The 25,546-nt window shown below is 53.6% G+C and overlaps 2 protein-coding genes across 4 annotated transcripts in view; both read right to left on the reverse strand.

Moving 5' to 3' along the window:
• The window catches only part of TARS2 (threonyl-tRNA synthetase 2, mitochondrial), a 31,582-nt gene extending 9,587 nt beyond the window's left edge, over positions 1-21,995 (reverse strand). Inside the window, exons 1-13 of one of the 3 annotated variants that reach the window (XM_066610300.1) lie at positions 20,700-21,995; positions 11,719-11,909; positions 11,311-11,434; positions 10,233-10,357; positions 8,654-8,771; positions 7,096-7,160; positions 5,907-5,985; positions 4,784-4,930; positions 4,063-4,161; positions 2,861-3,027; positions 2,304-2,466; positions 2,035-2,172; positions 1,214-1,291 (exon numbers count right to left, since the gene is read on the reverse strand). In XM_066610300.1, coding sequence (XP_066466397.1) covers positions 1,214-1,291; positions 2,035-2,172; positions 2,304-2,466; positions 2,861-3,027; positions 4,063-4,161; positions 4,784-4,930; positions 5,907-5,985; positions 7,096-7,160; positions 8,654-8,771; positions 10,233-10,357; positions 11,311-11,434; positions 11,719-11,909; positions 20,700-20,702 — 1,497 coding nt within the window. In that variant the 5' untranslated portion in view covers positions 20,703-21,995. Of the gene's footprint in view, positions 1-1,213; positions 1,292-2,034; positions 2,173-2,303; positions 2,467-2,860; positions 3,028-4,062; positions 4,162-4,783; positions 4,931-5,906; positions 5,986-7,095; positions 7,161-8,653; positions 8,772-10,232; positions 10,358-11,310; positions 11,435-11,718; positions 11,910-13,083; positions 13,293-20,699 lie in introns of those variants that run through there. The other 2 variants (XM_066610299.1, XM_066610298.1) reach the window with 2 other exon arrangements.
• Positions 21,996-22,034: 39 nt separating this feature from the next.
• RPRD2 (regulation of nuclear pre-mRNA domain containing 2) overlaps positions 22,035-25,546 on the reverse strand; it is a 28,390-nt gene continuing 24,878 nt past the window's right edge. The window contains exon 11 of the mRNA XM_066610293.1: positions 22,035-25,500. Within this exon, the coding sequence (XP_066466390.1) occupies positions 22,811-25,500 (2,690 nt within the window). The 3' untranslated portion in view covers positions 22,035-22,810. The remainder of the gene's footprint in view (positions 25,501-25,546) is intronic.

The following is a 25,546-nucleotide window of genomic DNA, read 5'->3' on the forward strand; positions in this document are numbered from 1 at the left end:
TAGTCTGATTGTTAGTTCACCTAGCCTAGTCCACAGCCTCTTCCAGCCTAGTTAGCCAGGATCTCTCCCGAATGGTGTCCGGAGCCAGCAATCAAGAAACAGTTGTTGGCAACCTTCAGCCTCGAAAGACTCTGGTATCGCGCTCTGAAAGGTGGTTCTGGAACAGCGTCTAGTGTGGCTGAAAAGGTCGATTCAGGAGTGACAATCCCTTCCACACTGGGAGCAAGTGCAGTCTGTCCCTGGTCTGTCTCCCTGGCTATGGGCCTTCCTTCTTTGCCTCTGACTGTTGGCCAAGTGTCTCTTCAAACCGGGAAAGGCCATGCTGCACAGCCTGCCTCCAAGCGGGCCGCTCAGAGGCCAGGGTTTCCCACCTGTTGAGGTCCACTCCTAAGGCCTTCAGATCCCTCTTGCAGATGTCCTTGTATCGCAGCTGTGGTCTACCTGTAGGGCGCTTTCCTTGCACGAGTTCTCCATAGAGGAGATCCTTTGGGATCCGCCCATCATCCATTCTCACGACATGACCGAGCCAACGCAGGCGTCTCTGTTTCAGCAGTGCATACATGCTAGGGATTCCAGCACGTTCCAGGACTGTGTTGTTTGGAACTTTGTCCTGCCAGGTGATGCCGAGGATGCGTCGGAGGCAGCGCATGTGGAAAGCGTTCAGTTTCCTCTCCTGTTGTGAGCGAAGAGTCCATGACTCGCTGCAGTACAGAAGTGTGCTCAGGACGCAAGCTCTGTAGACCTGGATCTTGGTATGTTCCATCAGCTTCTTGTTGGACCAGACTCTCTTTGAGAGTCTGGAATGAAAAGGCTCTGGAGAACAAGGAGCAGTTTTGCTTCAGGTACGTTCGGTCTGAGATGGCGATGGGGAAGAGGTGCTTTGGTATGGCCGATAAGTGATTAAAAATAAGGATTGTATTGCATATGGTTTTCTGTAATATCTTTGCATACGTTGGGCATCTCAACTCTCTGGACATTAATTTAAATCAAGCAACAAAATATAAAAAAACACATTGCATTTTAATTCAAAAAATTTTTTTTCAAAACAATTGCACTGTTTTCATACACCCTTAGTGATGGGACACCCAAGTGACTGGCAGGGAATACAGATTGGGACAAAAGGGGGCAAGCTCTAGGGTGCCATGGGGATGGACTCTGACCCAGCACTTTCAGATGGAAGGCAATCCAAGATCCCGAGAGGCAGGGCGCTCACCTTGGGTCCGTAGAAGGCTCCGTCCCCAGGGTTCAGCTCCCAGGGCTGGCCAAAGTCTTGCAGGCTTCTCTCCAGGAGCTGGAAGGCAAGTGACAGATTGAGTTACCCAGCCAGGCCTCCTGTCTCTAAGAATGCCAACCCCCCCCCCCCCCACCATGGTGGCTGTTTCAGGACAGAAGGACCGAGAGGCCAGGTTTTGGTGCAATCTCCAGAGATGCCAAAGGAAAGGCAGACGTACTTACCCCACAAAAAGGAGCAGAACAGAAAGAGAACAGGGTCTTAAGGCCTTTCTACAAGTGCTGCCACCTAAGGAGGTACATGGGGTGGCGGCAAGAAACAGGGCCTTCTCAGTAGTGGCACCAACGTTGTGGAACTCCCTTCCCCTTGACTTGAGAATGGCTCCCTCTTGAGACTTTTCGGCGAGGCCTGAAGACCTTGTTGTTTAACCAAGCCTTCTGACTTCATGGCCTTTTTAACATCTTTTATACATCTTTTAGTTACTTTTTACAGGTCTGATTCCTCTGCTGTTTTATGCTCTTTTATTCTGACTTTTATCTGACTACTGTTTTTATGGGTTCTGCTAATGTGTTTTTAATATGTTTTTATCTGTTTGTGAAATTATGTTTTAATCTCTTTTATATGTTGTTAGCCGCCCTGGGTCCCTTTGGGGAGAAGGGCGGGATATAAACAAAGTTTTATTATTTTATTATTTATTATTGAGGGAATCTCTGCCCCGCCAACTCTTGAGCATCAAGGGAGAAAATAGCCTGGTCATGAGAGAAGTGGGGCAGACACCGCAGCTCGGCCCACGGCACTCTCACCTGTTCCGCCTGGTCCCAGAGGGGAGGGTCGCCGAGAAACTTCTCAGGGCGGGTGGAGAGGCAGAAGCGTAGTGTGAAACCCAGGACCGAATAGACGGCTTGCAGGAAGTCCAGGCAGCCCCCAATCTCTCCTTCCAGCTGGGCAGGGCGGGGGGCAAAAAACAGTATAGAGGAGGAGAAGTTTGGCACAGAATCTTAATTTATGGAAAGAGTAACTTCCCAGGGCAGCCACGCAGACATCCATCCCCTTATCCCGACTGTGACTTCACCTGGTCCATGGAACAGAAGATGTGAGCGTCGTCCTGCTGGAAACGACGCATGCGTGTCAGCCCCGTCAGGGACCCCGAGGGCTCGTTCCGGTGCAGGACCCCAAAGTCGGCCAGCCGCAGGGGCAGCTCCCGCCAGGAACGGGGGCGGTGGCCAAACATGAGGCTGCGCAAGGAGAGACAGAGAGGGGGCGACTAAACAGACACAACCAGAGCTGCGTTTACACTGATGGTGCAAGGAAGTAACGAGTCCGTAACGAGAAAACCGTTTGCCTAAATTGGACTCAGGAGCCAGATGTCCCCGGGAAGCCCACCAGCAGCCCTTAACCAAGTTTCTGGTAGAGTGCATCTGAATATGGAAGCTCTACTTAGCTCTCATGTTTAACAGCACCTCATCGAGTGCCTAACTTTCTTCAACTCTTAAAACGGGTGGCCGTTACTGCAGCCGCGAGTTCCACAGACATTCTAATTCACATGGAAGGGGGGGGAATTTCTTTTGCCCGTCAAGGCCAACCCACACGCTTTCAGGGCAAGGCCAATAAACGTTTCCGTCAGCTCACCAGTGGCCGGGACAGTTCATGGGCTTGAGGGCGAACGTCTCGTTTTCAACCCGGAAGGAGAACATGTTGGCCTCGTAGTGCTGCCAATGGCCAGAGACCTCCCACAACTTCGCGTTGTAGACGTTGGGGGTGATGACTTCGGAAAAGCCGCGTTTCAGATACTCGCTCTGGGGGGGGGGGCGGGAGAAGGTGCAGAGGCGAACTGGTTAGGTGGGGGGAACACGGAGTCAAGGATTTCTTTTGTCTAAGCTCCACTTTATACAGTGGGCCTTTGGTGTCCACATGGGGTCCATTTCAGGGCTCCCTGTGAATACTGAATTGAACATAAGAACATAAGAACAGCCCCACTGGATCAGGCCATAGGCCCATCTAGTCCAGCTTCCTGGATCTCACAGCGGCCCACCAAATGCCCCAGGGAGCACACCAGACAACAAGAGACCTGCAAGGCTTCCTGGGAATTGTAGTTAAGAAGATAAGAACAGCCCCACTGGATCAGGCCATAGGCCCATCTAGTCCAGCTTCCTGTATCTCACAGCGGCCCACCAAGTGCCCCAGGGAGCACACCAGATAACAAGAGACCTGCAAGGCTTCCTGGGAATTGTAGTTAAGAACATAAGAACAGCCCCGCTGGATCAGACCATAGGCCCATCTAGTCCAGCTTCCTGTATCTCACAGCGGCCCACCAAATGCCCCAGGGAGCACACCAGATAACAAGAGACCTGCATCCTGGTGCCTTCCCTTGCATCTGACGTAGCCCATTTCTAAAATCAGGAGGTTGCACATACACATCATGGCTTGTAACCCGTAATGGATTTTTCCTCCAGAAACTTGTCCAATCCCCTTTTAAAGGCATCCAGGCCAGACAGACCAGGCCAGAATTGCACAGATAGTGAAGTCTGCCGGGGGGGGGGGGGCAGGAGGACTACTGACAAACCACAACCTCCCCGTGCCTCAGAAGACCTCCTTAACGCTACTGTAAGACGCCGCGTCAAATCCATGGATGCCGAGAACGCAGGGCCCGCTGAAATCTGCACTCTAAAACCTCTTGAAAGCTTTGAGAAGCAGGGGGAAGGGGTTTTGGAAAGAGAGGTGCTTGTGGAATTTCCCCAGGGAGGGAGTTTCTCGGGCCACCAAGAAAGGTGCTTGCTAAGGGGGGGTCCACGCTTCAGGCAGAGCAGAGAGCAGGACCCAGGATGGCTCACCTTGATGAAGTCCATGAGGGTGGCATAGATGTGGGCCCCTTTGGGGAGGAAGAAGCAGCTGCCCGGGCTCAGCTCATGGAAGAAGAAGAGCTCTTGGTCCTGGGGAGGGACAAAGAGAAACATCAGTGACCAATGCTGGAAGCAGGTTCTTGGAGGGCTTGCAGCAGGGAGCGGGTGGAAGAGCTCCAGTTTGGGGGAAACCAGGACCCCTGTTGTCCACTGGTGTCTGCCACACCGACAGAGCAAGAAGGAACATGAGCGTCTCTTCATGTTGGAGGCAAAGAGAGGATCTCCAGGAGACCAAAGACACAGGCTGTCTCAACAGCCACCAGCGCCAGCAGCCTCCAGCCGGCCAGGGCTCAGCTCCTTTCTGCCTTGACTCCTGGGTCACTAAGAGGTCTCTGCAGCAGAGGGAATATGTCGGCCCTCTGGGGACGGGAAAGTTCAGTTTGGGAACTGCACTTTAGGGCTGATCTGGAAGCAGCGGGATTGGCTGACAACAAAATGGCAAAGACTGCAGCGTGTGTGCCACGGATCCAAGACAGGCACCATGACCGCACTGCCCTCAAGCCCTCCCTCCCTCCCTGCAGGAGATGGGCGTGTGCACCCATGAGAGAGGCGGCGGGCGCTTTGTGTGCCAAATGACAGGTCGGAGGTTATTTTTCCATTGCACGGTACGCGATGCCCCGTCACATAACCTCCCCGCATGGCTGCCTCCTACCTTGCCAATCCGACGATGGTCGCGCTGCGCAGCCTCTGCCCGGGCCTCCTCCCAGGCAGCCAGCTGCCCAGGGCTGGGGAAGGCAATGCCATAGACGCGCTGCAGGGCCTCCAGGGAAGGGTCGCCTTGCCAGTAGGACGAGGCGTTCTGCCAAGGAAAATATGGTGTGGAATTCAGCATCAGGGCCACATAACCTGGGCAGGAGAAGACAGAGCCGTTTCCTAAGGGGAGGAAGGGCTGGCTTAAAGCCAAACGGGCCCTGCGTCTAGGGGGCCTCACGCGAAGCTCATCTACTCTAGTCTTGTCAAAGGCACCCAGCAATGGTGGGAACCTTCAGTCTCAAAAGACTATGGTATAAGCCTACAGCACCCGGTATTTCCAGGCGGTCTCCCATCCAAGTACTAACCAGGCCTGACCCTGCTTAGCTTCCGAGATCATGGTATAAGCCTACAGCACCCGGTATTCCCAGGCGGTCTCCCATCCAAGTACTAACCAGGCCTGACCCTGCTTAGCTTCCCAGATCATGGTAGAAGCCTACAGCACCCGGTATTCCCAGGCGGTCTCCCATCCAAGTACTAACCAGGCCTGACCCTGCTTAGCTTCCCAGATCATGGTAGAAGCCTACAGCACCTGGTATTCCCGGGCGGTCTCCCATCCAAGTACTAACCAGGCCTGACCCTGCTTAGCTTCCCAGATCATGGTATAAGCCTACAGCACCCGGTATTCCCAAGCGGTCTCCCATCCAAGTCCTAACCAGGCCTGACCCTGCTTAGCTTCCAAGATCAGATAAGATCGCAATTGAAAGCTGGGGTCTCCTCCACCCAGCAATACAGTGCAGGTTTTATAGAGAATTTCTGCACAAGTTCAGCCCCCAAAGGGAGCCTTGGCCCCAAACTGTACCGCTAGCAGCAAGGCCCAGGTTCGGTCTTCTGATCGAACTTACTGCCTGGATGCTACTTTATCACCATCTATAGATGCCATTTTATCAGCCTCTACAAGGCTTCCCTTCTTCCGCTCTTTCATGGCTGGAAAACCAGCTCTGTCCCTGTTTTGCCACAGCACTGATGCAGCTTCACACCGTGGGCCAACAGATGTCCCATGCGGAGGGGCCGCCAGCACTTACCTTTAGCAGCTTCAGGGCCCTGATCTGCCCTGTGTGTCGGACATGGGGGCCTCGGCAAAGGTCAATGAGGGTCCCGCACCTGATGAAGGACACAGAAGGGGATGGTGGTCACAAGAGGGGGTGGGAGGGCTCCAGGTTGTGGAAGAGCTGCTTGCAGGGAGAGGCCAAGGCTCAGCTCAGCATGTCTGGTTCTGGGGTTGGTCCCTGGTAGTGGCTTTAGGGTAGCCGGGGGGGACACCCTTTCTCTGCCCCAAACTCTTGTGAGCCACTCCAGGTTGTCCTGAGTTAGCAGGAGTCTGGATCGTGGCAGCTCAGTTCTTACAAGGATCCTGATGTCCAACCAAATGGTTGGCAACCTTCAGTCTCGAAAGACTATGGTATAAGCCTACAGCACCCGGTATTCCCAGGCGGTCTCCCATCCAAGTACTAACCAGGCCTGACCCTGCTTAGTTTCCCAGATCATGGTATAAGCCTACAGCGCCCGGTATTCCCAGGCGGTCTCCCATCCCAGTACTAACCAGGCCTGCCCCTGCTTAGCTTCCCAGATCATGGTATAAGCCTACAGCACCCGGTATTCCCAGGCGGTCTCCCATCCAAGTACTAACCAGGCCTGACCCTGCTTAGCTTCCCAGATCATGGTAGAAGCCTACAGCACCTGGTATTCCCAGGCGGTCTCCCATCCAAGTACTAACCAGGCCTGACCCTGCTTAGCTTCCGAGATCAGACGAGATCGGGCATGTCCAACCATCAGGGTTAAGATCAGGGTGGGGGCAGAGCCAGAAAGAAAATCGCTGCTCAGAGAGCAGAGCCAATCCCCTCCCATACTCCACAAGCCCAACGCTGGGGTCTCCTTTATACCCACATGCCTGAAAGTTCCTGCAGATGAGGCATTGCAACACCATGCTTCCGAACTATGTGGAGGCCTCTCTCTTGACCTGATTCTCCTGCTGGTCCATTGTGTGTGTTTGTGTGTGTGTGTTTATCTGATGCCTGCCTTCCTTCCTCCCCCAGTCCGCCTCAAACCAGGGCCAAAACCGTGACAATGGGCTGCCACCTCAAAGTGAGGCAGAGACACCAAGAGAGGCAGTCCCTTCTCCAAGGCCTCCCTCCCAACACCTGGGCATCCTTTCTTGCCCTCTGACCCACCCCGGCCCAAGGAAGGCCAGGTTTCAGGGGCCCCTCTTCTCACCTGTATACAGTGGCGGTCGGAGAGTGAATCTTCTGGTTGATGACCTGCAGCTTGAATCTGTTATGCTGGAAAGACAACAAGAGAGTGACAAGGGAGGAAGCGGGAGAGATTCAGCAATGACACCGAATCTGTGCGGTTGTCTGAATTTTGGGCTGGGCTCCTGCTTCACGGCTGGTCCCTGCAAACCTTTGTGCAAGACTATGGGGAGTGCTCTGCTCCTGGATGTTGCAACTAGATAGCTCCGGACATTTAAGCAAACCACTGATGCTCAGATGGTCCTGAACTAGAACACCTCCCTGAGTGTGCCTTTGCCACCAGCAACCCCCCCCCCCGAGTGGCTACCCAGTAGCCTTGGGGAAGCCCACAAGCCAGGGCCAAATGGCCCCAGTCCTTGGGGGGTGTTTCCCCAGCACCTTGGATTCACTGCTGCTGAAACGTGGAGTCCAGTGATGAATGGCTCCCTCCCCAAGAATTTGTCTCACTGCTCCCTTCTGGAACAACCTGCTGTCGGGCGTTGGAATTTCAAATGCCCCAAACACCTTCAGACTGGGACCTGCAGCCACTCCCAGGGCTCACACATGGCTTGTGGCTTTTTGCCCAATCAGAGAACGATGCAAGGGAGGGCACCAGGATGAGGTCTCTTGTTATCTGGTGTGCTCCCTGGGGCATTTGGTGGGCTGCTGTGAGATACAGGAAGCTGGACTGGATGGGCCTATGGCCTGATCCAGTGGGGCTGTTCTTATGTTCTTAAACTACAATTCCCAGGAGGCCTTGGAGGTCTTCTTGTTATCTGGTGTGCTCCCTGGGCATTTGGTGGGCTGCTGTGAGATACAGGAAGCTGAACTAGATGGGCCTATGGCCTGATCCAGTGGGCCTGTTCTTATGTTCTTAACATCCATCTATATGGCCTGGTTCTTGGGTGTCAGACAGAGAAGGACCTTTCCCAGTTCCACCATGCCAGGCCAAACCTGAGAGCCGTTGTGTACCAAGGGGGGGGCCCTCTCCCACAGTTGGAGGGCCTCATAGGACCTCCCAGACACGTCCAGAAAGCACTTCTAGACACTGGGGTGAACTGAAAGCGTCTTCTGGTCACATCTGTGATGGTCCTGTGAGGCTCACACTACAGATTCCATTATCCATGGACATTGGTACCCGTGGGATTTTTTTTGAAACAGATCCCCCATGGATACTGTTTCATAAACTGCTTTTATCCCAGGACATTATGCATACTTATGGCCTGTTTCTCATTCCAAACTGAAACATCAAGACAAATTAATATAGTCTGTTCTAACACAAGCACCCCCTTCCCAAGAATTCCCTCCATCTTCCGCATTCTTCAGACTACTCCTCATCATTCCTTCTGATGACTACTCCTGTCATTCCTTCTCTAGATCCAGCCAAAAGGCAGAACCTCTTACATCAAACTGAATAACCCCATCCATGGCTTCTCTCTGTTGACAGACAACAGGTGATCTATGGTCAAAAGTACCAGGGTCCCCCTCGAGAGACACCTCTGATGGGGGAGAAAGTGCGGACCAGGAGAGAAGGATTCCCACACCTTAAAGAGTTCCACTAGGCCTTCTCGGGATACTTCCAGCCTCTCAAAGGGATGTTTCTCTTGAATAATCCTCTTGCAAAGCTCCTCTAAAGCTGGCAGGTCGTTACCCAACACAGTCCTGAGGAGAGAAGAGAAACAGGCTTTGAGCCCTTTGGGGACAGGGAACAATTTATTGCTTTGCTTTGCTAAGTAAACAGCTTTGCGATCAACTTTTTATTCAAAAGCGCTATATAAGTATTCATCATCCTGGTGTACAGAAGCCCCTTTGTATCCGTGGGGGATCCGTTCCAGGACTCCTACAGATACAGAATTCAGTGGATTGTGAAATCTGCGGGACGGGGGGCGGGTGCCAGCCAACCGTAAGTGTTTTTTAGAAGCTTCCGAGAGATCTTCTGAGGCCATGGGAAGGTAGGACATGACCTCCCCACATCTCAGAAGGCCTCCTGGACATGACTGAAACCCACTTTCAGTTACATCCAGGTGATCTCCGAGGTCTTCCGCCCGCAGGCTAAGCGTCTGCGGATATTCAAATCCACTGAGAAGGAGGGCCCACTGCCATTCCTTCTCTGTTCTCTGAACACCAGAAGAAGAGCCAGAGAATCAAGCTGCATATCCCATTGGTGGTTTCCTTTTCACCTGAACACGTCATCACCCTTCAAAGGGAACCTGAGACAACCGGAGTTGGGTTTGCATTCGGCCGACAGGAACCTTTCACAACCATTTTCAAGGTTGAAATATCCCGGTTAAAAACCACTCCTAGCACAGGGTGAGCACACGTATGTTTCACACGTGTTCTGCAGGTCAAACCCACAGTTTAGCCACCAGCGCGGCCAACAGACATCAGCTGGTGCGAGGACCATTGTTTGAGCAGCGAGGACACCCAGTGGACACTTGGAGTACAACATGTCCAGCCCACAGGGCAGAACCATCTTGAATGACAATCCCTTGGCTGCAGACGCAGGGGGCTGCTGCACTGTCAGCTGACCTCTCAGGGGGGCTGCTGCACTGTCAGCTGACCTCTGGGTGAGAGTGACTCAGCCCAGCCACGGCTGCATCCAGTGGGAGATGGAAGGGGGACGGCGCGAGGCAACATGGGGAGAAGAGAGGAAGGAGTGGGGGTGCACTTAATGTCACCAGGCTCAGTGGGTCACTTAGGATGCGCTGGGGGGCCAGATCTGACCCAGGGGCTGTCTTTCAGGGACCCCTGTGCTGGTTGTGCACATACGACGGTTGAACAGGGGCATTTTGCCAACTTGTTTTTTGCCCTGCCTTTCTTTTTGCACCCCAAAAAATGCAACTACTCCCAAAACACCACTACAGCAGTGGGCTGACGGAGGCTAACAGAAGCTAACAGGCTCCCCCCCCCCCAGAATGGGCACAGCTCAAGGCTAGAGAACCTGCCTGCACGTGGGAGGTCCAGATCCCAGGCAGCCCTAGAGAAGACTCCTGCCTGAGACGCCGGAGAACTACTACCCATATTTCAGCAGAAGTCAATGCAAACCACCCAAATCTCCAGGCCTGTGGGGCCCTCACAGGCAGCGAACAAACATCCAGGGCTATCCTCTCGCTTCCGGCTCACCTCTGCTCATCCAGGTACATGTCGTAGAAGAACCCGTCGTCTGTACTGGGCCCGTGGCAGAGGAGGGCCCCGTAGAAGAGCTCCGCCGCGCCTCCCAGAATGTGGGCACTAGAGTGCCAGAAGAGCTGGGGGAGAGAGAAGCAGTGAGGTAGGCTGGCACTACATAACATAAGAACATAAGAACAGCCCCACTAGATCAGGCCATAGGCCCATCTAGTCCAGCTTCCTGGATCTCACAGCGGCCCACCCAATGCCCCAGGGAGCACACCAGATAACAAGAGACCTGCAAGGCTTCCTGGGAATTGTAGTTAAGAACATAAGAACAGCCCCACTGGATCAAGCCATAGGCCCATCTAGTCCAGCTTCCTGTATCTCACAGTGGCCCACCAAATGCCCCAGGGAGCACACCAGATAACAAGAGACCTTATCCTGGTGCCCTCCTTTGCATCTGGCATAGCCCATTTCTAAAATCAGGAGGTTGCGCATACACATCATGGCTTGTAACCCGTAATGGATTTTTCCTCCAGAAACTTGTCCAATCCCCTTTTAAAGGCGTCCAGGCCAGATGCCGTCACCATATCCTGTGGCAAGGAGTTCCACAGACTGACCACACGCTGAGTAAAGAAATATTTTCTTTTGTCTGTCCTAACTCTCCCAACACTCAATTTTATTGGATGTCACCTGGTTCTGGTGTCATGTGAGAGTGTAAAGAGCATCTCCCTATCCACTCTGTCCATCCCCTGCATAATTTTGTATGTCTCAATCATGTCCCCCCTCAGGCGTCTCTTTTCTAGGCTGAAGAGGCCCAAACGCCGTAGCCTTTCCTCATAAGGAAGGTGCCCCAGCCCAGTAATCATCTTAGTCGCTCTCTTTCGCACCTTTTCCATTTCCACTCCAAGTGCCTCCCAAGGCAGGCCCCATAGGCCAGATTGGGGCATCAGGCAACATGAAAGGAGCAGGGAGACCCTAGCGGTTCTCCAAGGCAAGGAACAACCTGGTTCCCCCCTTACGTTGACACCCTACTGAGATTGGCTGGGTAAAGAGATATCTTCTTGATGCAACAGTCCCCGATACTCACCGCTCGTCCATCCCGTGACTCAAAATCCAAGAACTCCAAGCTGGCATCTCCCTCCAATGGGCGATCCAGGTCATGGAGGTTCCCGTTCACTCGGGCCACCACCACTCCCTTGGCCAGACTCTGGCTGGAACAGCAGGGGGGAAAGTTGAGAGAGAACCAGATTAGATACCGCTTGCAAAAAAAAATCACCCAATGGGGCAGAAAATCCTACTAATCCTCAGGGGATTTTCAGACGCCTTAAAAGCCCCAAATTACCCACCTCCCTGGGACTTCTTTCAAGCCTGCAGGCCAGGAGACCAGTCTGCAAGCAGCAACTTTACACCCCCGCCTCAAAGTTGCCCCTTTGCTCAAAGTACTGGGAAGGAAACTAGATGTGGAGAGCAGGCATAGAATGGACGTGGAATCCACCTGATCTGCCAAGCCACCTGGTACGGTGTGGTCTTCCAGGCCTCCCCATCCACGGATCTGCCGCCAGGCAGGGAGATTCGGATGGGCTGGCTTCCTCTGTGCGCTCGCTCGGCTCTCGCTTCTTCTTTGGCGGCTTTCAGTTTGTCGTACAATGCCAAACGCTCGGCGACATGGGAGGGGATAGCGCCTGCCTAAGAGACAAGACAAAGCGGGGTAAAGGAGGTGGACGTTAAACCGTGGTGAGAGAGAGAGGATCCAAGCAAGCAGGGAAGGACTCAAGTGGGTAGAGGGGACTGAAGAGGTAGGGAAGCAGATCACCATGGCCCACCTCCCCAAGACGCAGGCAGGCAACAGAGATCCATGTCACTCCCCTAGTTCCTTTAAACTCCAAGGGTCTGCGCAAGTGAGAGCAAGACTAAGGTGGGGAAACAGATCAGTGTGGTGTGGGCTGGAGGGAGGTGCGGGTAAAGGGTCGCCCAGGGACCAAGTCTATCCGACTTTCCTATATTAATGCAACCGTGCCTACGGGACGTGTGCTGTACCCTGTGGTGGAGGGACCATCGTGGTTGCCTCTTCAAGGTAAAGGAATGTTTGTTCCCTCACCCCAGGGCTGGAGAGTTGGATAGGATTGGGCCCCCAAGTTTTTTCTGCCACCTGCCACTCAATGCACTGATCATGGCACAGATGGGCAGCACTAATTAATCAGTGATGTTGTCTGTGGACTGCAGGCCACTCAGGTGCCCAGGTGGCAGCCCACAGCTCAAGCCAGCTCCTGGGTACTTTATGTGCCCTGAGCCCCTTTGGCTGTTCTTTGCTTGACAGATCTAACATCCAGCTCAAAATCTCTTTCTCCCAGGTGTGGAGCTTAAACTTCCCAGGAAAACCCCCGGTCCCCCTGGCTCCAGGCTTTTGGTTCCCCCCTGCCAGCCAGGCACTGCTTGGCAGCACCCAAAACTGCTGTATGGGGTGTAGACAGCCCCCCCCCCCACAGCAGGTCAGAAAAGGGGGCTTCCCGGGTAAAGAAAGAGAAGGGGGTGGAGCCAGAGACTGCTTGGCAGCACCCATGGGTGCTGTAGGTGAGTGCAAAGGGTGATAGCCGCCCCATAGCAGATCAGAACAGGGGGCTTCCTGGGTAAAGAGAGAGGCGGTGGAGCCAGGCACTGCTTGGCAGCACCCATGGGTGCTGTAGGTGGGTGTAAAGGGTGACAGCTCCCCCACAGCAGGTCAGAAAAAGGGGCTTCCAGAGTAAAGAAAGAGGAGGGGGTGGATCACGTGGGTTTGGGGTATGGGGGGCTGCCAGGGATGCCCTGCAGGGAAAAGCGGTTGTTGGGGGGAGGGCGAAAGAGACACGCGCAAAACAGCCACCTGGAAACTGACCCCATGCAGGAGCCTGCAGAGGGGGCTCTTGCCAGCCCAGAGCGTCCTCCAGCGCAGCAGGACACGCATCTTTTTTTCCGCCCCGCGTTCACACGTAAACCCGCAACACGTGTCCTGCGCGCCCCCCGCAACGCATGTCTCCTGCGCCCCTGTCCCTGCACGCGACTGGCAGAGCAGGGCCGGGGGAAGCAGCGCGCGCGCCTCTGCGCGCTGATTGGCCGGCTGCGATGCGCGAAGAAGAGCGCGCGGATTGGACGGCTGGGCAGCCAATGGGAAGGCCCTCTAGCCTTCCTTTGGGCTCCCTCCTGCAACCACAGGCGCGGGCACAAAGGTTCCGGCCCTAGGTGGGGAGCAGCAGGCGGCAAGGGAGAGCTGCATAGAGATGCAAGCCTGGGCAATGCACACCTGCAGGGTTGCCAACTGACCAAGCAGCACTGCTCCACAGCCAGGCGCTCACTGCGAAGCACCCAGGAGAGTGGAGAGGAAAGCAACATACAGACCCCTTGGGAAAAAAATTTGGGGTCCTTGCTTACCCCTCCACCCCACACACCCCTTGCAAAGTCTCATGAGCCTGTAAGGGGTGCATGGAGCAGACACTCAACAGGTGCTGCTTCTACTCGTACCACCGCTTCTAATTGTCAAATCGCCCTTTAAAACCATCTACCATGTGGCAATGAGTTCCACAGGCTGAAGCTCCTGCCAATCACATTCCAGTAGGTGACCTCCCTACAATTCTAGACTTATGGGGGAGGAGAGGGAGTACAGTATCCATTCCACGCACAGTGTTTGTCTGTTTCTAACTGAAAATAAAGCCCCACATGCTTGTAGCATTTTCTCAGCTGAGAGTCCAATCCTATCCAATTTTCCAGCACCGGTGCAGCCGCAATGCAGCCCCAAGGTTAGGGAACAAGTGCTCCCATACCTGAACGTGGCCTCTGTGACTGTTGCCCCACCACAAGATGCAGTGCATGCCCCATTGGTACGGCTGCACCAGCACTGGAAAATTGGATAGGATTGGGCCCTGAGAAGGGGCTTCTCCAGCCTCTGAGCATTTTGCCTTCCCTTCCCTGTACTGCCTGCCTCCCGTGCAGCACGGAAAGACACACAAGAGCGATGCCAGGGAATAAGATGCCTCCTCCAACCCTTCCTCTTTTGCAGCACCATAAGCAACACAAACAAGATTTCTGCCCAATGTGGCATATACGCAACAGGGACCAAATGTGGGCACCTGTGGGTTGGGCAAAAACTGGGTTAGCCAAAGAAACAGCAAAGGAAGGAAGGTGAACTTAACAGAAGTTTAAAAACAAACAAGTAGCAAAGCCTTCCAGCCAGCCATTATGCAATCTTTGAAATAAAACATAATAAAACCATCTGGATATAATAAAATATAAGGAACCACCTTGAATAAGTCCAAAGAGCAATCCAATGGCCAGAAAGGCGGTATATAAATAACCAGCATAATAACCATTTATGATTTGTAAGTGCACAGGTTTATTATTCCTTTTAATAGGATTAAGAGGATTTAATAGGATTATTATTATTAATAGTTCCTTTTAATAATAAATAATAATAATAAAACTTTATTTTTATCCCGCCCTTCTCCCAAAAAGGGACCCAGGGCGGCTAACAACATATAAAACAAATTAAAACATAATTTCACAGATAAAAACATATTAAAAAACACATTAGCAGAACCCATAAAAACAGTAGTCAGAAGAGTCAGAATAAAAGAGCATAAAACAGCAGTTCTTAGAGGAATCGGGCCTGTAAAAAAGCAACTAAAAGATATATAAAAGATGTTAAAAAGGCCAGAACGTCAGAAGGCTTGGTTAAACAACAAGGTCTTCAGGCCTCGCCGAAAGGACTCAAGAGAGGGAGCCATTCTCAAGTCAAGGGGAAGGGAGTTCCACAACGTTGGTGCCACTACTGAGAAGGCCCTATTTCTTGCCGCCGCCCCACGTACCTCCTTAGGCGGCGGCACTTGTAAAAAGGCCTTCTCTGATGACCTGAGAGGACGAGCCGGATTGTATGGGAGTAGGCGATCTCTAAGATAACCTGGCCCAGAGCAGTATAGGGCTTTAAAGGTCAAAACCAGCACCTTGAATTGGGCCCGGAAACGAATGGGCAGCCAATGTAGCCCCCGGAGAAGCGGGCTGACAGAGTCAAACCGCCTAGCTCCAGTGACCACACGGGCCGCCGCATTCTGCACTAATTGCAGTTTCCGAACCGTCTTCAGGGGCAGCCCCACATAAAGCGCGTTACAATAATCTAACCTCGATGTCACCGTAGCATAGGAACTATTAAACTATTTTAGGAAGGAACTATTTCTTTTAATAGGAACTATTAATAGGAATATTAATAAGAAAGTTATTATTTATTATTATTAATAATAAACCATCTGTGCCCTTATAAATCATCAGCATTTGTATAGCACTGAGTGTGCCAAAAAAAATTCATGTATTTATAAATCCGGTTTCAATTCTTGCAAAAACCATGTCAGGAAAGCCAGTTTTAAACTCTCCCCCCATTTTGTGGATGGAGAGACTTGAAGCTAAAGAGGCTATTGAGGGATTAACTTGAGGCTAAAGAGGCCTGGTGAGAATTCACAGGAGAGGGAGGATTGGAACTGAGGTTCTAAGCTGCGACTCGGTCCCTGAGCCCCTATATTGCACCAGCTCTCAGAGGACAGACTGTTCTGGTCTCCCACAAGCCCAGCGGAGTGCTCTTTTGTTTGCAGAGAGATCAGTTCTTTGGCTGGCTGAACCAAGCCAAGGCCCACTGATTTTTCTAGGGAGAGTTAAGGCCTCCCTTCCACTGGAGTCAATGAGGTTTGCCAAGCAGTGCCTTTTGGCTGGTTCATGCCTGACTCAGTGCGCAAAGGGTTATTCACTGTACAAAATTAAAAGTTTAAGACTCTGGACAAGCCCTCCTGGATCAGGACAAACACCTCTTCCCCACACAGGCCCAGCAACTGCCTCTGGGAAGCCCAAAGGCAGGAGGGAAAGGCGGGCCTGTTGCTCACTGCAGTGTGTGAATTTGTGAAGCCTTTCACTATGCAGAGGCGGCCTAACAAGGGCCATGTTCACCTGTGCCTGGAAGGACATCCTCTTCCATTAAGCCAGGCTTGCCTTCAAGCAAGCACACAGAAGAGCGTGGCTGTGGGACCTGAGTGGCAGAAGTTACTGCCTCCAGGTTTTACGGGGCTGACTCCCAGGTACTCATGCAGAGTTAACTGCCTTATGAGTATGGATATTCAGTGGTGGTGCCCACACTATGCCCTGGAATCCCTTCTGCTGATAGCAGAACCCTTTTCCCATTCCTCAGCCTCTCCTTTCCCAGGCAGGGAAAGGAAAAGGGCTGCTTGACCCCAAAAGTGCCTTGTGCCATCTCTTTAGCATCAGACCATAACTTCATGGAGGCCCAGCCATGTGTCCTACTGCAGCTCACCCCACACTACCATCAAATGACTGCAGAGCACCCCCCCCCACCGCACAAATAGTGAAAAATTAGGCTGCAAGTGGAGGCCCAGCACAGCTCCTCCAGCCCTCCTAGCTTGTCTGCTTCCTTCCTAGAAGGCAGACAGGCTTTGGCCCTCCTGCAACCCCCTGCTTTGAGGCAGCTGCATTTCTGGTTCTATGCGCTGGCTGGACATTGGAACAAACCGTGATGAGGGCCCATCTATCACGACACGTCTCAAAAGCACAAGCCCCCGTTGCTTAAAATGGGGGAGGCCGCTGGACCTGTACTAACAGCAGCGTTCATGGCTTGTCGGGGAGTACATCAGATGATTTTGCACTGCAAACCCCCCCCCCCCCAATAAACAAAACAAACAGATGATGCAGCATGGCTGAGCACCTTGGAAAGAGAAAATTTCACTGTTGGATTTTAAAAGAGGTAAAAAAAAAAAAACCACGCTGCAAAGCTGCTTGAAGTGAGCACAACAACACTTCAAAGACTGACTGGGTGAGTAGCTCTAAGCGCATAGATCAGGGGTGCTCAATAGGTGGATCGCGATCTACCGGTAGATCGCGAGGCAAATGAGTAGATCGCGGAGCCCCGTCTCTCCAAACTGTTAATATGTCAGTTTTGTCTAGTGACTAGACGAAACTGACATATTTAGCTGACACTAAACTGACACTGAAACTGACACTTTAGCTGCTCTTCAGGCAGGCAGCAACAAAGCTGACGAAACTGACTAGACTCCAGCAGGGGCTCCATACATTAAAGGGGGTGTCTGTCAGATGCTTCCTTCCCCCCTGGTAGATCTCCGGGCCTTGCTGGGTTTCAGAGTAGCTCTCGAGCCAAAAAAGCGTGAGCACCCCTGGTATAGATGAATCACTACTAGTGGCAGAGGACTGGGATTAACCTGGGGGAAAACCAAGGGCTGGGCATTTTTTATTCGGGGGGGGGATGCTTTGAGCATGTTGAAGTTCCCCCTTTCTCCCCAAGTTTGCAAGAGTCCCCTTGCCAAAAACAGCCTGCCACAGTTACCGGTGACATCATAGACAACTGATGTTCATTCCTGCTGTGGGTAGCACTCAGGAGCCTCAAGCAGGTCTGGGGCACAATGGGGATGCCACAGGAGAGTATGGCAGAAAAAGGAGGGCCCCCCCTCTTTTGAGCCCAAGGTCACATTCTGCAACAAGCAAGTCCTAAAGCTCAGAGGGTGATTAGCACATGGACGTCCCAGAGAGACCTTTAGCCCACAGATGCCGGAAGGTTACAGGAACACAGGCCAAACTGCAGCTTCAGAAGGTGCCAACCAGTTGCACTGTCAACCAGGGGTACTCTTACACAGATCAAAGGCATTTCCCCCCCCAAAAAAAATCACATCCCACCCCTCCTTGGCTTCCAGATAAAACTGCATTCTTGGGCACATGCTGCCCTCACCACAAGACAAGGAGAGCTTTTATTGCCCGCTCCCCCCCATGCCACAAGGGGCAAGACATCACATTGGCCCTATGGCTGCAAAAGACCCACTGGGAAAAGCACACCAAGTGTCCAAGGGGAAAGGGTTTAATGGCAGAGGCAAGGAAGATGTTGGCCTGCAATCTCGACAGAGGCTTGGTGCGACTAGGGAGAGGCTGTTGCTTGCCGCGGGCTAAACCTGGGCAGCGGAAACAGCACCCGAGTCCTGAAAAAGAAGCCTGGCTGGAAGGCTCATTGCAAAGTACCACCCAAGCAGCAGTGGGTGCCAAACCATTCTGCTGCCCCTGAAGGAAGCATCTGCAGCCACCCCTTGGGTTGATGGAATTTCCAAATATCTGGGTAACCACAAACCAAGGTCCTGCCTGTGTGTAACGCCAGAAACCACTTGCAAGTACCTCTGGTTGAGAAACACTGTGACATTCTCCAACCAGTCAAATCAATGAGATTGGCCCTGAGCACTGACCATCAGAGCGGTGTGGTGCAGCCCCCTCCTCTATTACACAACCAGCAACTGGGGGCCTGGGATCAGGCCTGAGATGGCCGGAGCCCTACTTTGGAGGGAATAGCTAACAGTGGGCAGTGGCAAAAGGCCCTGAACCTTCACATGTGTGTGTGTTTTTTTTTAACCTTCCTCTCTCTACAAACCATACTATGGAAAAAACAAAACAGGAAAGCACCTGGGCAAGACTCCAATCCCACCTTTCCAGCATCCAGCCCTCCCCAATGGAGATGCACCCACATGAGGTGGTTGGGGTCTCCAGGCAGAAAAATGTCACATGGCCAGCCCCAAAGTGACAACTTGAAACTCAAGGTTTCAAAGAAACCTCTGGTTATTACTAGGACACGAGGGGGGAGCAGAGGACTGGCGGGGGGGTGCCTGCCGCTTGCTGGACAGGCCTAGGGAAACCACAGTCTGGCCCTTGGGAAGAAAACCCCCCTCCCACCAGATAGTTAGGGTCACATTCTCAAATCCCTCGCTCTGATGAGACAGAGGCCCACTCATTCACACTGGAGTCCTGCCTTCACGCTACTTCTCGGGCTGGCCACCGCCTGCATGCTGCTTCTTCAAACAGAGCATGTTCCCTTGAGCATGTTCAAAAAAACCCACCGCATCTGAGCGCAGAGGGTAAGTGGGGGAACCCCTACCGAAGCAGATGAGCTCACCCCCGCAAGGCTCACAAACATTTCAACATCCCCCTGCTGCGCTCTCCTTTTTCAAGGGAGCCGGTTCTTAAAAGGAAAATGGATTATCCTGCGCCCCAAAGTCACACTGAAAAGCTCACATAGAACCCAGGCTCTTCCTAATTTTTCAAAGCCACATACAGTTCTGTTCCCTCTCCTATAAACAGAGACCACACCAAGTCAAGAACACTTTATTAGTACACGATACAAAAATAAGGGAAGGAGGACAGGCTGGGAAGGAGACGGCTATGGTGGACCTTTGCTTTGAAAACAGGATCCGGTCCAGGCAGACACCATCAGGAGCCACAGAAGGCCTTCTCCAACGCATCTTTAGGTCTTCCGAACAGGGCCGCTGTTTTCACCCACTACCCCCCACCCCACCCCCAATTCAGCACTGGAGGCTTGGTAAAGACGAGCTTCTGGAAAGGATGGGGGGGGTGTGACAGTTCTCCTCTTGCATTCTCACCCCTATTGCACACTTAAAAGATGTTTTATTTACAAGAAGAATATCAAAAACAAAACTGGTTATTTTTATTAAACATATAATGTACAATTCAAAGCCCGGCCATGGGTTGTCACTATGGCCTGCCTTCCTCCGCAGGTGGCATTCTCCCCTCTCACGCCCCCCCCTCCCCAAACCCTCACACAAGGAACACTCAAAAAATTTCAAGCCAACAAATATCCAACGCAGCGTTTAAAACAGGCACAAAAATAAGCACATCCATTTTTTACCCCTCCCCACCCCGCTTCAAAATGGCAGCACTGCCGCCCAAGCAATGAGGCGGCGGGGGATGCTGCTCCAGGCTTCCGCAAGGGCAACAAAACTAGGGTTTGTTCACATTGTCTGGACATTTTCCCCGTACCCAACCTGGGCTCCACTCCTGGGCAAAGGGCGTGCTCAACAAAGCAGGCAGTGGGGGCCATCACGACAAAGACCACGACATTCCCACCCCCGCACCTTACCGAGGGCGGGCTGCGGCACTAAGGAGCATCTGTTCTGAAGGACTATGGGGACAGGGCTGCCCCAACAGCCAGAAGGACCTAGCCAGGCTTCCACGGCCATTTTGTCTCACTCACAAGCACCAAGCTGTACTAGAATTAAATGCTTGCAGCCCTACCTCGACACATGCGGGACAGCTGCAAAGCTGGCCACGGTTTGCTTTCCTCTTGTAGGAAATCCTGCCCTTCATGAGAGAGACTTAACTTTTTCCTTAAAAAATACAATGTTTATTTCTTTCATTTTTTTTTAACCCTCTTATCAGGTAAAATACAAAACAGCAAAATAAAAGGGAAGGAAAAGGGGAAAGAAAAAAAAAAAAAAAGCCTAGACAGGGAAGTCCTCCCTGTCTCAACAACCTAACTTTTTTTTCTCCTTATTTTTACAGATATATACATTTCTGCTGTTAATTTCTATGAACATTTTAAAGTAAAAAGCACAAAATCAGGTATCAAAACAAAAATAAAAACAGGGAAAGAGAGACATGGAGAGTTACCATTAAAATGTTTTGTGTTTTTTACAAGTCATGTTTCTTTTCGGTCCTTTGTCTTGCAAGACGCCCAAAACGGCACTTCTGATTGCCTCGTGGCAAGAGATCACTTCTAGCAGCTCAACTCCTGAAGCTACTGAAATCGCCAGAGAGAGAGAGAGAGAGAGAGAGAGAGAGAGAGAGAGAGAGAGAGAGCCAGCCCAAGAGACAGGAGAAGCAGCAGAAATAATAATTAAAAAAAAGTTTCACATTCTTTGTCCTAGAAAATGGTGGGGGAAGAGCTGCTTTCTTTGCTGGGTACTGGTCTGGGCCAGTAATAGGTACTGGTCTGGGCCTTTACTGGTCTGCCTGAAAACTGAACTGAAAAAGGTAACAGATACTACAGCGAGGCAGGCACAAGTCCTGCTGGGACAAGCTCACTCCAACAGGACTTCTGCAAAACTCCCTACTGCCCCCTTGATGGCTTACACAGCCCAAGATGTGAATTCTGCCCCCCCACCCCACTGCCAGTCTAAAAACAGAGCACACACTAAGTTGCGCAAGCCATGCAGCCTAGAAAAAAAGATAACAGACACTAGTCCAGGAGTCGGCTTCCTTGTGCAGCACCAACCAACAGAGGCCGTTCTCCGCATCACGCATTGCTTGACACTCAGAGCTTGGCTAGGGAGATTTTGCAGAACCCCCCTGGTTGGATCAGAAGGGGGAAAGCGTTCTCCACCCTCCACTCCACTCTCCCCGGTAGTTGCCATTTGGGAAGGGGGTGTCAGATCGCCAACACTCTCACGAGGCGGCCAGAGATCTCTGGAAGAGGCTATGACAAGTAAGCCAGTTGGTGCTGCCGGCGACACAAGCTTTTTGGCTGCCAAGGACAGCCACGCAGAGAGGAAGTCTGCAAGGGACCCTTCCCTGTGCCCACAGAGGGAAACTGACACGATTCCCAAGCCCTGGCAGCTCAACCCGGGTGCTTGTCTGTTTCTGTGTCTGCACACAACACATGGTGCTAGCTTCTCAACATGGCAGGAGGCTCTGAGCTATCTGCACAGAGTTCCCGTCTCCAAGCCAAACAGCCACCTCCACCACAACTGCAGAGAGATGGGCAGAGAAGGAAAGGGAGGGAGGGAGGGAGAAGAGAATGTGCTTCTCAGCTTGAGAGCACCTCTGAGGAAAGCCGCCACAACCATCCAGCATGCAAAAGTGCTGTACCCAGGTGGCCTGACTCAAGGGCAAGGATAGAGGAAGCTCAAGACCAGCTGTCTCGAAACACATGCAGAGGTGCAGAAGCAATATGCAAGACCCCAGGCTGCAAGTCCCCCCCCCCCCCCCGGCATCCACTGGCCCATGACCTCCCTCTTTTGGTGGACTGAAAATCGGCTCTGGCCAAGGCCAAGCAACCTGTATGCTGATTGTGCAAGAGGATGCAGAAGAGTATTGGGGAGGAAATGACCCACACTGCACATGGCCCCCACCCTAAATACGCTCAAAGCACAAGGCTCTGGCCAAACAGAAGCTACTTACTCTAGCCAAGGTTTTTTTTCCCTGCCACCAATCTAGGGAACGCGGAAGGACTGACTAGACACGGCACGGAGGACCAGCAGATGCACAAAGAGGGTGGCACGCCTGCCCCCTCCTCCTGCAACCGACTCAGCCCAAGATGGAAGATGAACGGGCAGCAAAGACACCCACAGAGCAGAAGCCCTATCAAGAGGCAGGTGGAGAAGCAGGCACAGGAAGGAGGAGAGTCATCGGAGGGAGGGAGAAATTCCTGGACCATTCAAGTCTTGGAGGGCCCCCGAGTTCGCTAGCTTGGCTTAAGAATCAAGGGGTCCCCTTAACTTCTGGTCGCCTTTATTTTGACGCCAATCGTCAGGCGCGGTTTCTGTTTCATGACTTGGCCTGAGGCAGCCCTGAACGTTCCCCTCCTAGATTCGGGCCAACAGCTTTAAAAAAAAAAAAAAATCCCAAGAAAACCAACAGGGAAAAATTAAAATGGTGGTCTAAGAACATACCTTAGTTCAGAACACAAAAAGTTGACAGGACCTTTTAAGGGAGGGGAGGGGGGCAAACAGTGTGAAAGTGCTACTTCCACTGCTCTCTGGAAAGTTCCGGAACACCTTCATTCAGTACCTGGGAGGGAAGAAGGGGCGTTTTGGTGTGAAGAATGGAGGGCCCCTGGCAAAGGGGGGCCGAGGCCTTTTTAAGCTGTTAAAGGGGTCTCTGCTTAGGAACGACTCCCTGGGTCGGAAGTCTGGCCTCTGGGTCCTAACCCCCAGCCCACCTTGGTTTGTGCCGTCTCTGTGACAGGGGAGAGAGGCGCCAACGTTCAGGGCGGGCCCCAGCGGGTCTCTCGCGAGGGCAGGGAGGCCCATGCTCTCTCGAGCCCGGCCAAGGGCCTGAGCGCTGAGGTCGCGCTGAGGCTGGCCCACTTGGTCCCGCGGCGCTCCTGGCTGCAGGTTAAAATGCTCTTTCAGCGTTCCTTGGTGGACAGAGCCGTGGTCCTTGGAGAACGGGCCCCCGTGTTCTGCTGCGAGGGCAGGAGCAGGAAACGGGAGGCCGAGATCCCCAGGCGGCGGCGGCGGCGGGGTGGAGAAGGGAACACCGCCGTGTTCCACGGGCAGAGGGGGCGGTGGCTGAGTCGGGAACGGGACCCCGCTACGGTCTAAAGAGGGAGGCGGGGGAGGAGGGACACCATGGGGCAGGCCAAGCGGGGAGGTGGCTTCTTTCGAGAAGGGGTTAGTGTGATCCACCGACGGCATGCGTGGCGCCGGGACCGAGTGTGGCCCTGTGGGAGGTGGCCCAATTTGGTCCCTGGGGAAGGAACTCCCGTGCTCTAGGGGGGGCGGGCCGAGAGGAGGCCGTACGTGCCGGTCGAAAGCAGCGCCGAAGTTGCTGGCTCTGAAACTGTTGGCGTTCTCCGGGAAGGAGGGCACCCGATCTTTGTACTGGGCCTGGAAGCTGGACGCGGTGCCGCTGGCCGCACCAAGGGCGGGCATCTCGGTTGCGCTCGAAGGGCCGTTATCAAAGGTGCTGCCTGCGCTGCTCAGCTCGAACCACCCTCCTCGGCTGGCCTCTCTCCCCTGGCCCCGGTTCCCCTTCCCGAGAACGCGGATGGACTCGACTGTTTGAATGGGCTCGCCGGACATGCCCCTGCTGGAGGCGTTGTGGTAGCCCAGCGTCTCTATGGGGGCCCCCTTCTCCTCTGTGCTGTCGGGCAGGTCTAAGCAGGAGGACGACACCCGCGTCTCAATCCGGTAGTGCTCCTCCTGCAGGCTCTGCTGCTCGCCCCCCCCAGACATCCCCGCCTGGCCGTGGCCGTCGCTACACCCCCCCTTCAAGACCTGGCCGAAGTGCTTGTTCTCCTCCGAGGGCTTGCGGGACGCGTTCTTCAGCATGTTCTTAAACTCGATGGTGGACGTGGCAGAGATGGAAGACCCGGCAGATTTGTCCATGCTGGACGTGGGGGGTCTGCTAGCCGGGGTCCCAAGAGGGTTCTGGGGGCTGAAGAGCGACCTGTGCGGAACCAGGTGAGGGGAGTCCGGGTACGGCTTTTGGGAGAGGCCGGAGTGCGGCAGGGACAGGCTGTTGGAACTGTCATCGTCGGTCTTGCTGGGTGTGGGAGACGCGTCTGAACCAGAGTCGTTCCTCCTCAGGTTGTAGCCTCCGTACATTCCGGGAGGGGACAAGGGGTCGCAGCTGTCGCTCTGCTCGTGGAGAGACCGCATGGATTGGGGGAACGGGGACTTCAGGCCAAACCCGGAGGCTCTTTGGCTGTAGCTCGACAAGACCGGCTGGTACTCGGCGGCATCGGAAAGCTTGCTAGACTTCAAGATGGATTTGGGTGGCTGCTTCTCCAGGTTGACCAAGGCCGACGGAGGAGGGCCTGAATAATCAAAGTCTCGGTAATCCTCGTCCTCCTGGAAGGAGGTGTCGGGGTAGAACTTCTCCTGCGGGGACTCCATTAAGGATGAGGGCAGCTCAATGCCATCAGAGGGCTGCTTGTACAGGGCGGCCGGAGCATCTCTGCTCAGGCTGAAGGACCGGTAGACAGAGTTGGACAGCTCCTGGGAATAGCTGTCGTCCCGGCTCTGAAGGGGAGACTTCGTGCTGCTGGGGGTTGAGGAGCCGGGGCTGATGATCTTGGAGAGGAGTGAGAGGGTGTCCACGTTGCTGGACGAGGGCTTGTCCATCATCTCGTCCTGCGTGGGCGTCCCGCTGCGCTCGTCGCGGACCGGAGTGCCATCGATGCTGTCCAGGGACGTGCTGGTGGGCCCGCGGTTAAAATCCGAGGAGGAGGAGGAGTGGGTCTCGGGGGCCACGCTGGACCCCAGGCTGCTCAGAATGGGGATGTTCAGGTTGAGGCCGCTAAAGCCCGGGTTGCCCTTCAAGAAGTTGTGGATCTTCATCTCCAGGCTGGGAGAAGTGGGCTCCGACTCCAGCTTGGCCTCCGAAATGTCGGAAGACTGGCTCAGCGGGTTCTCCGCGGGCCGAAGGGAAGGGCTGCCGGTGAGGGAGGCGCCAAACCCCAAGGAATTGGTGGGGGGCTTGAAACTGGAGCTGGGAAGCCCCGAGCTGTGGCCGGCGGGGCCCTTGTTAACAGAGGTGGAGGACACCTCGGCAGAGGAGGAGGAGTTAGGAGAGTAGCCAAAGCTCTGGGACGCGAAAGGCTGCGTGCTGGAGGGGGTGCCTCTCCCCTTCGCTGAGGACGCGGCAGCGGTGCTGGCGGACGTGCTCTGAGGGGACGTGCTCGGGGGGGCTGCCTCGCTGGGCTGGCTTGCGTTTCCAGCCACGCTCTGGAGGAACGAGGACAAACCTGAGGGGGGAGAGGAACAGCTCCGTTAGGTCTCCAGGGCAGGTGG

Source organism: Tiliqua scincoides, chromosome 15 (assembly GCF_035046505.1).
Source record: "Tiliqua scincoides isolate rTilSci1 chromosome 15, rTilSci1.hap2, whole genome shotgun sequence".
Lineage (NCBI taxonomy): Eukaryota > Metazoa > Chordata > Lepidosauria > Squamata > Scincidae > Tiliqua > Tiliqua scincoides.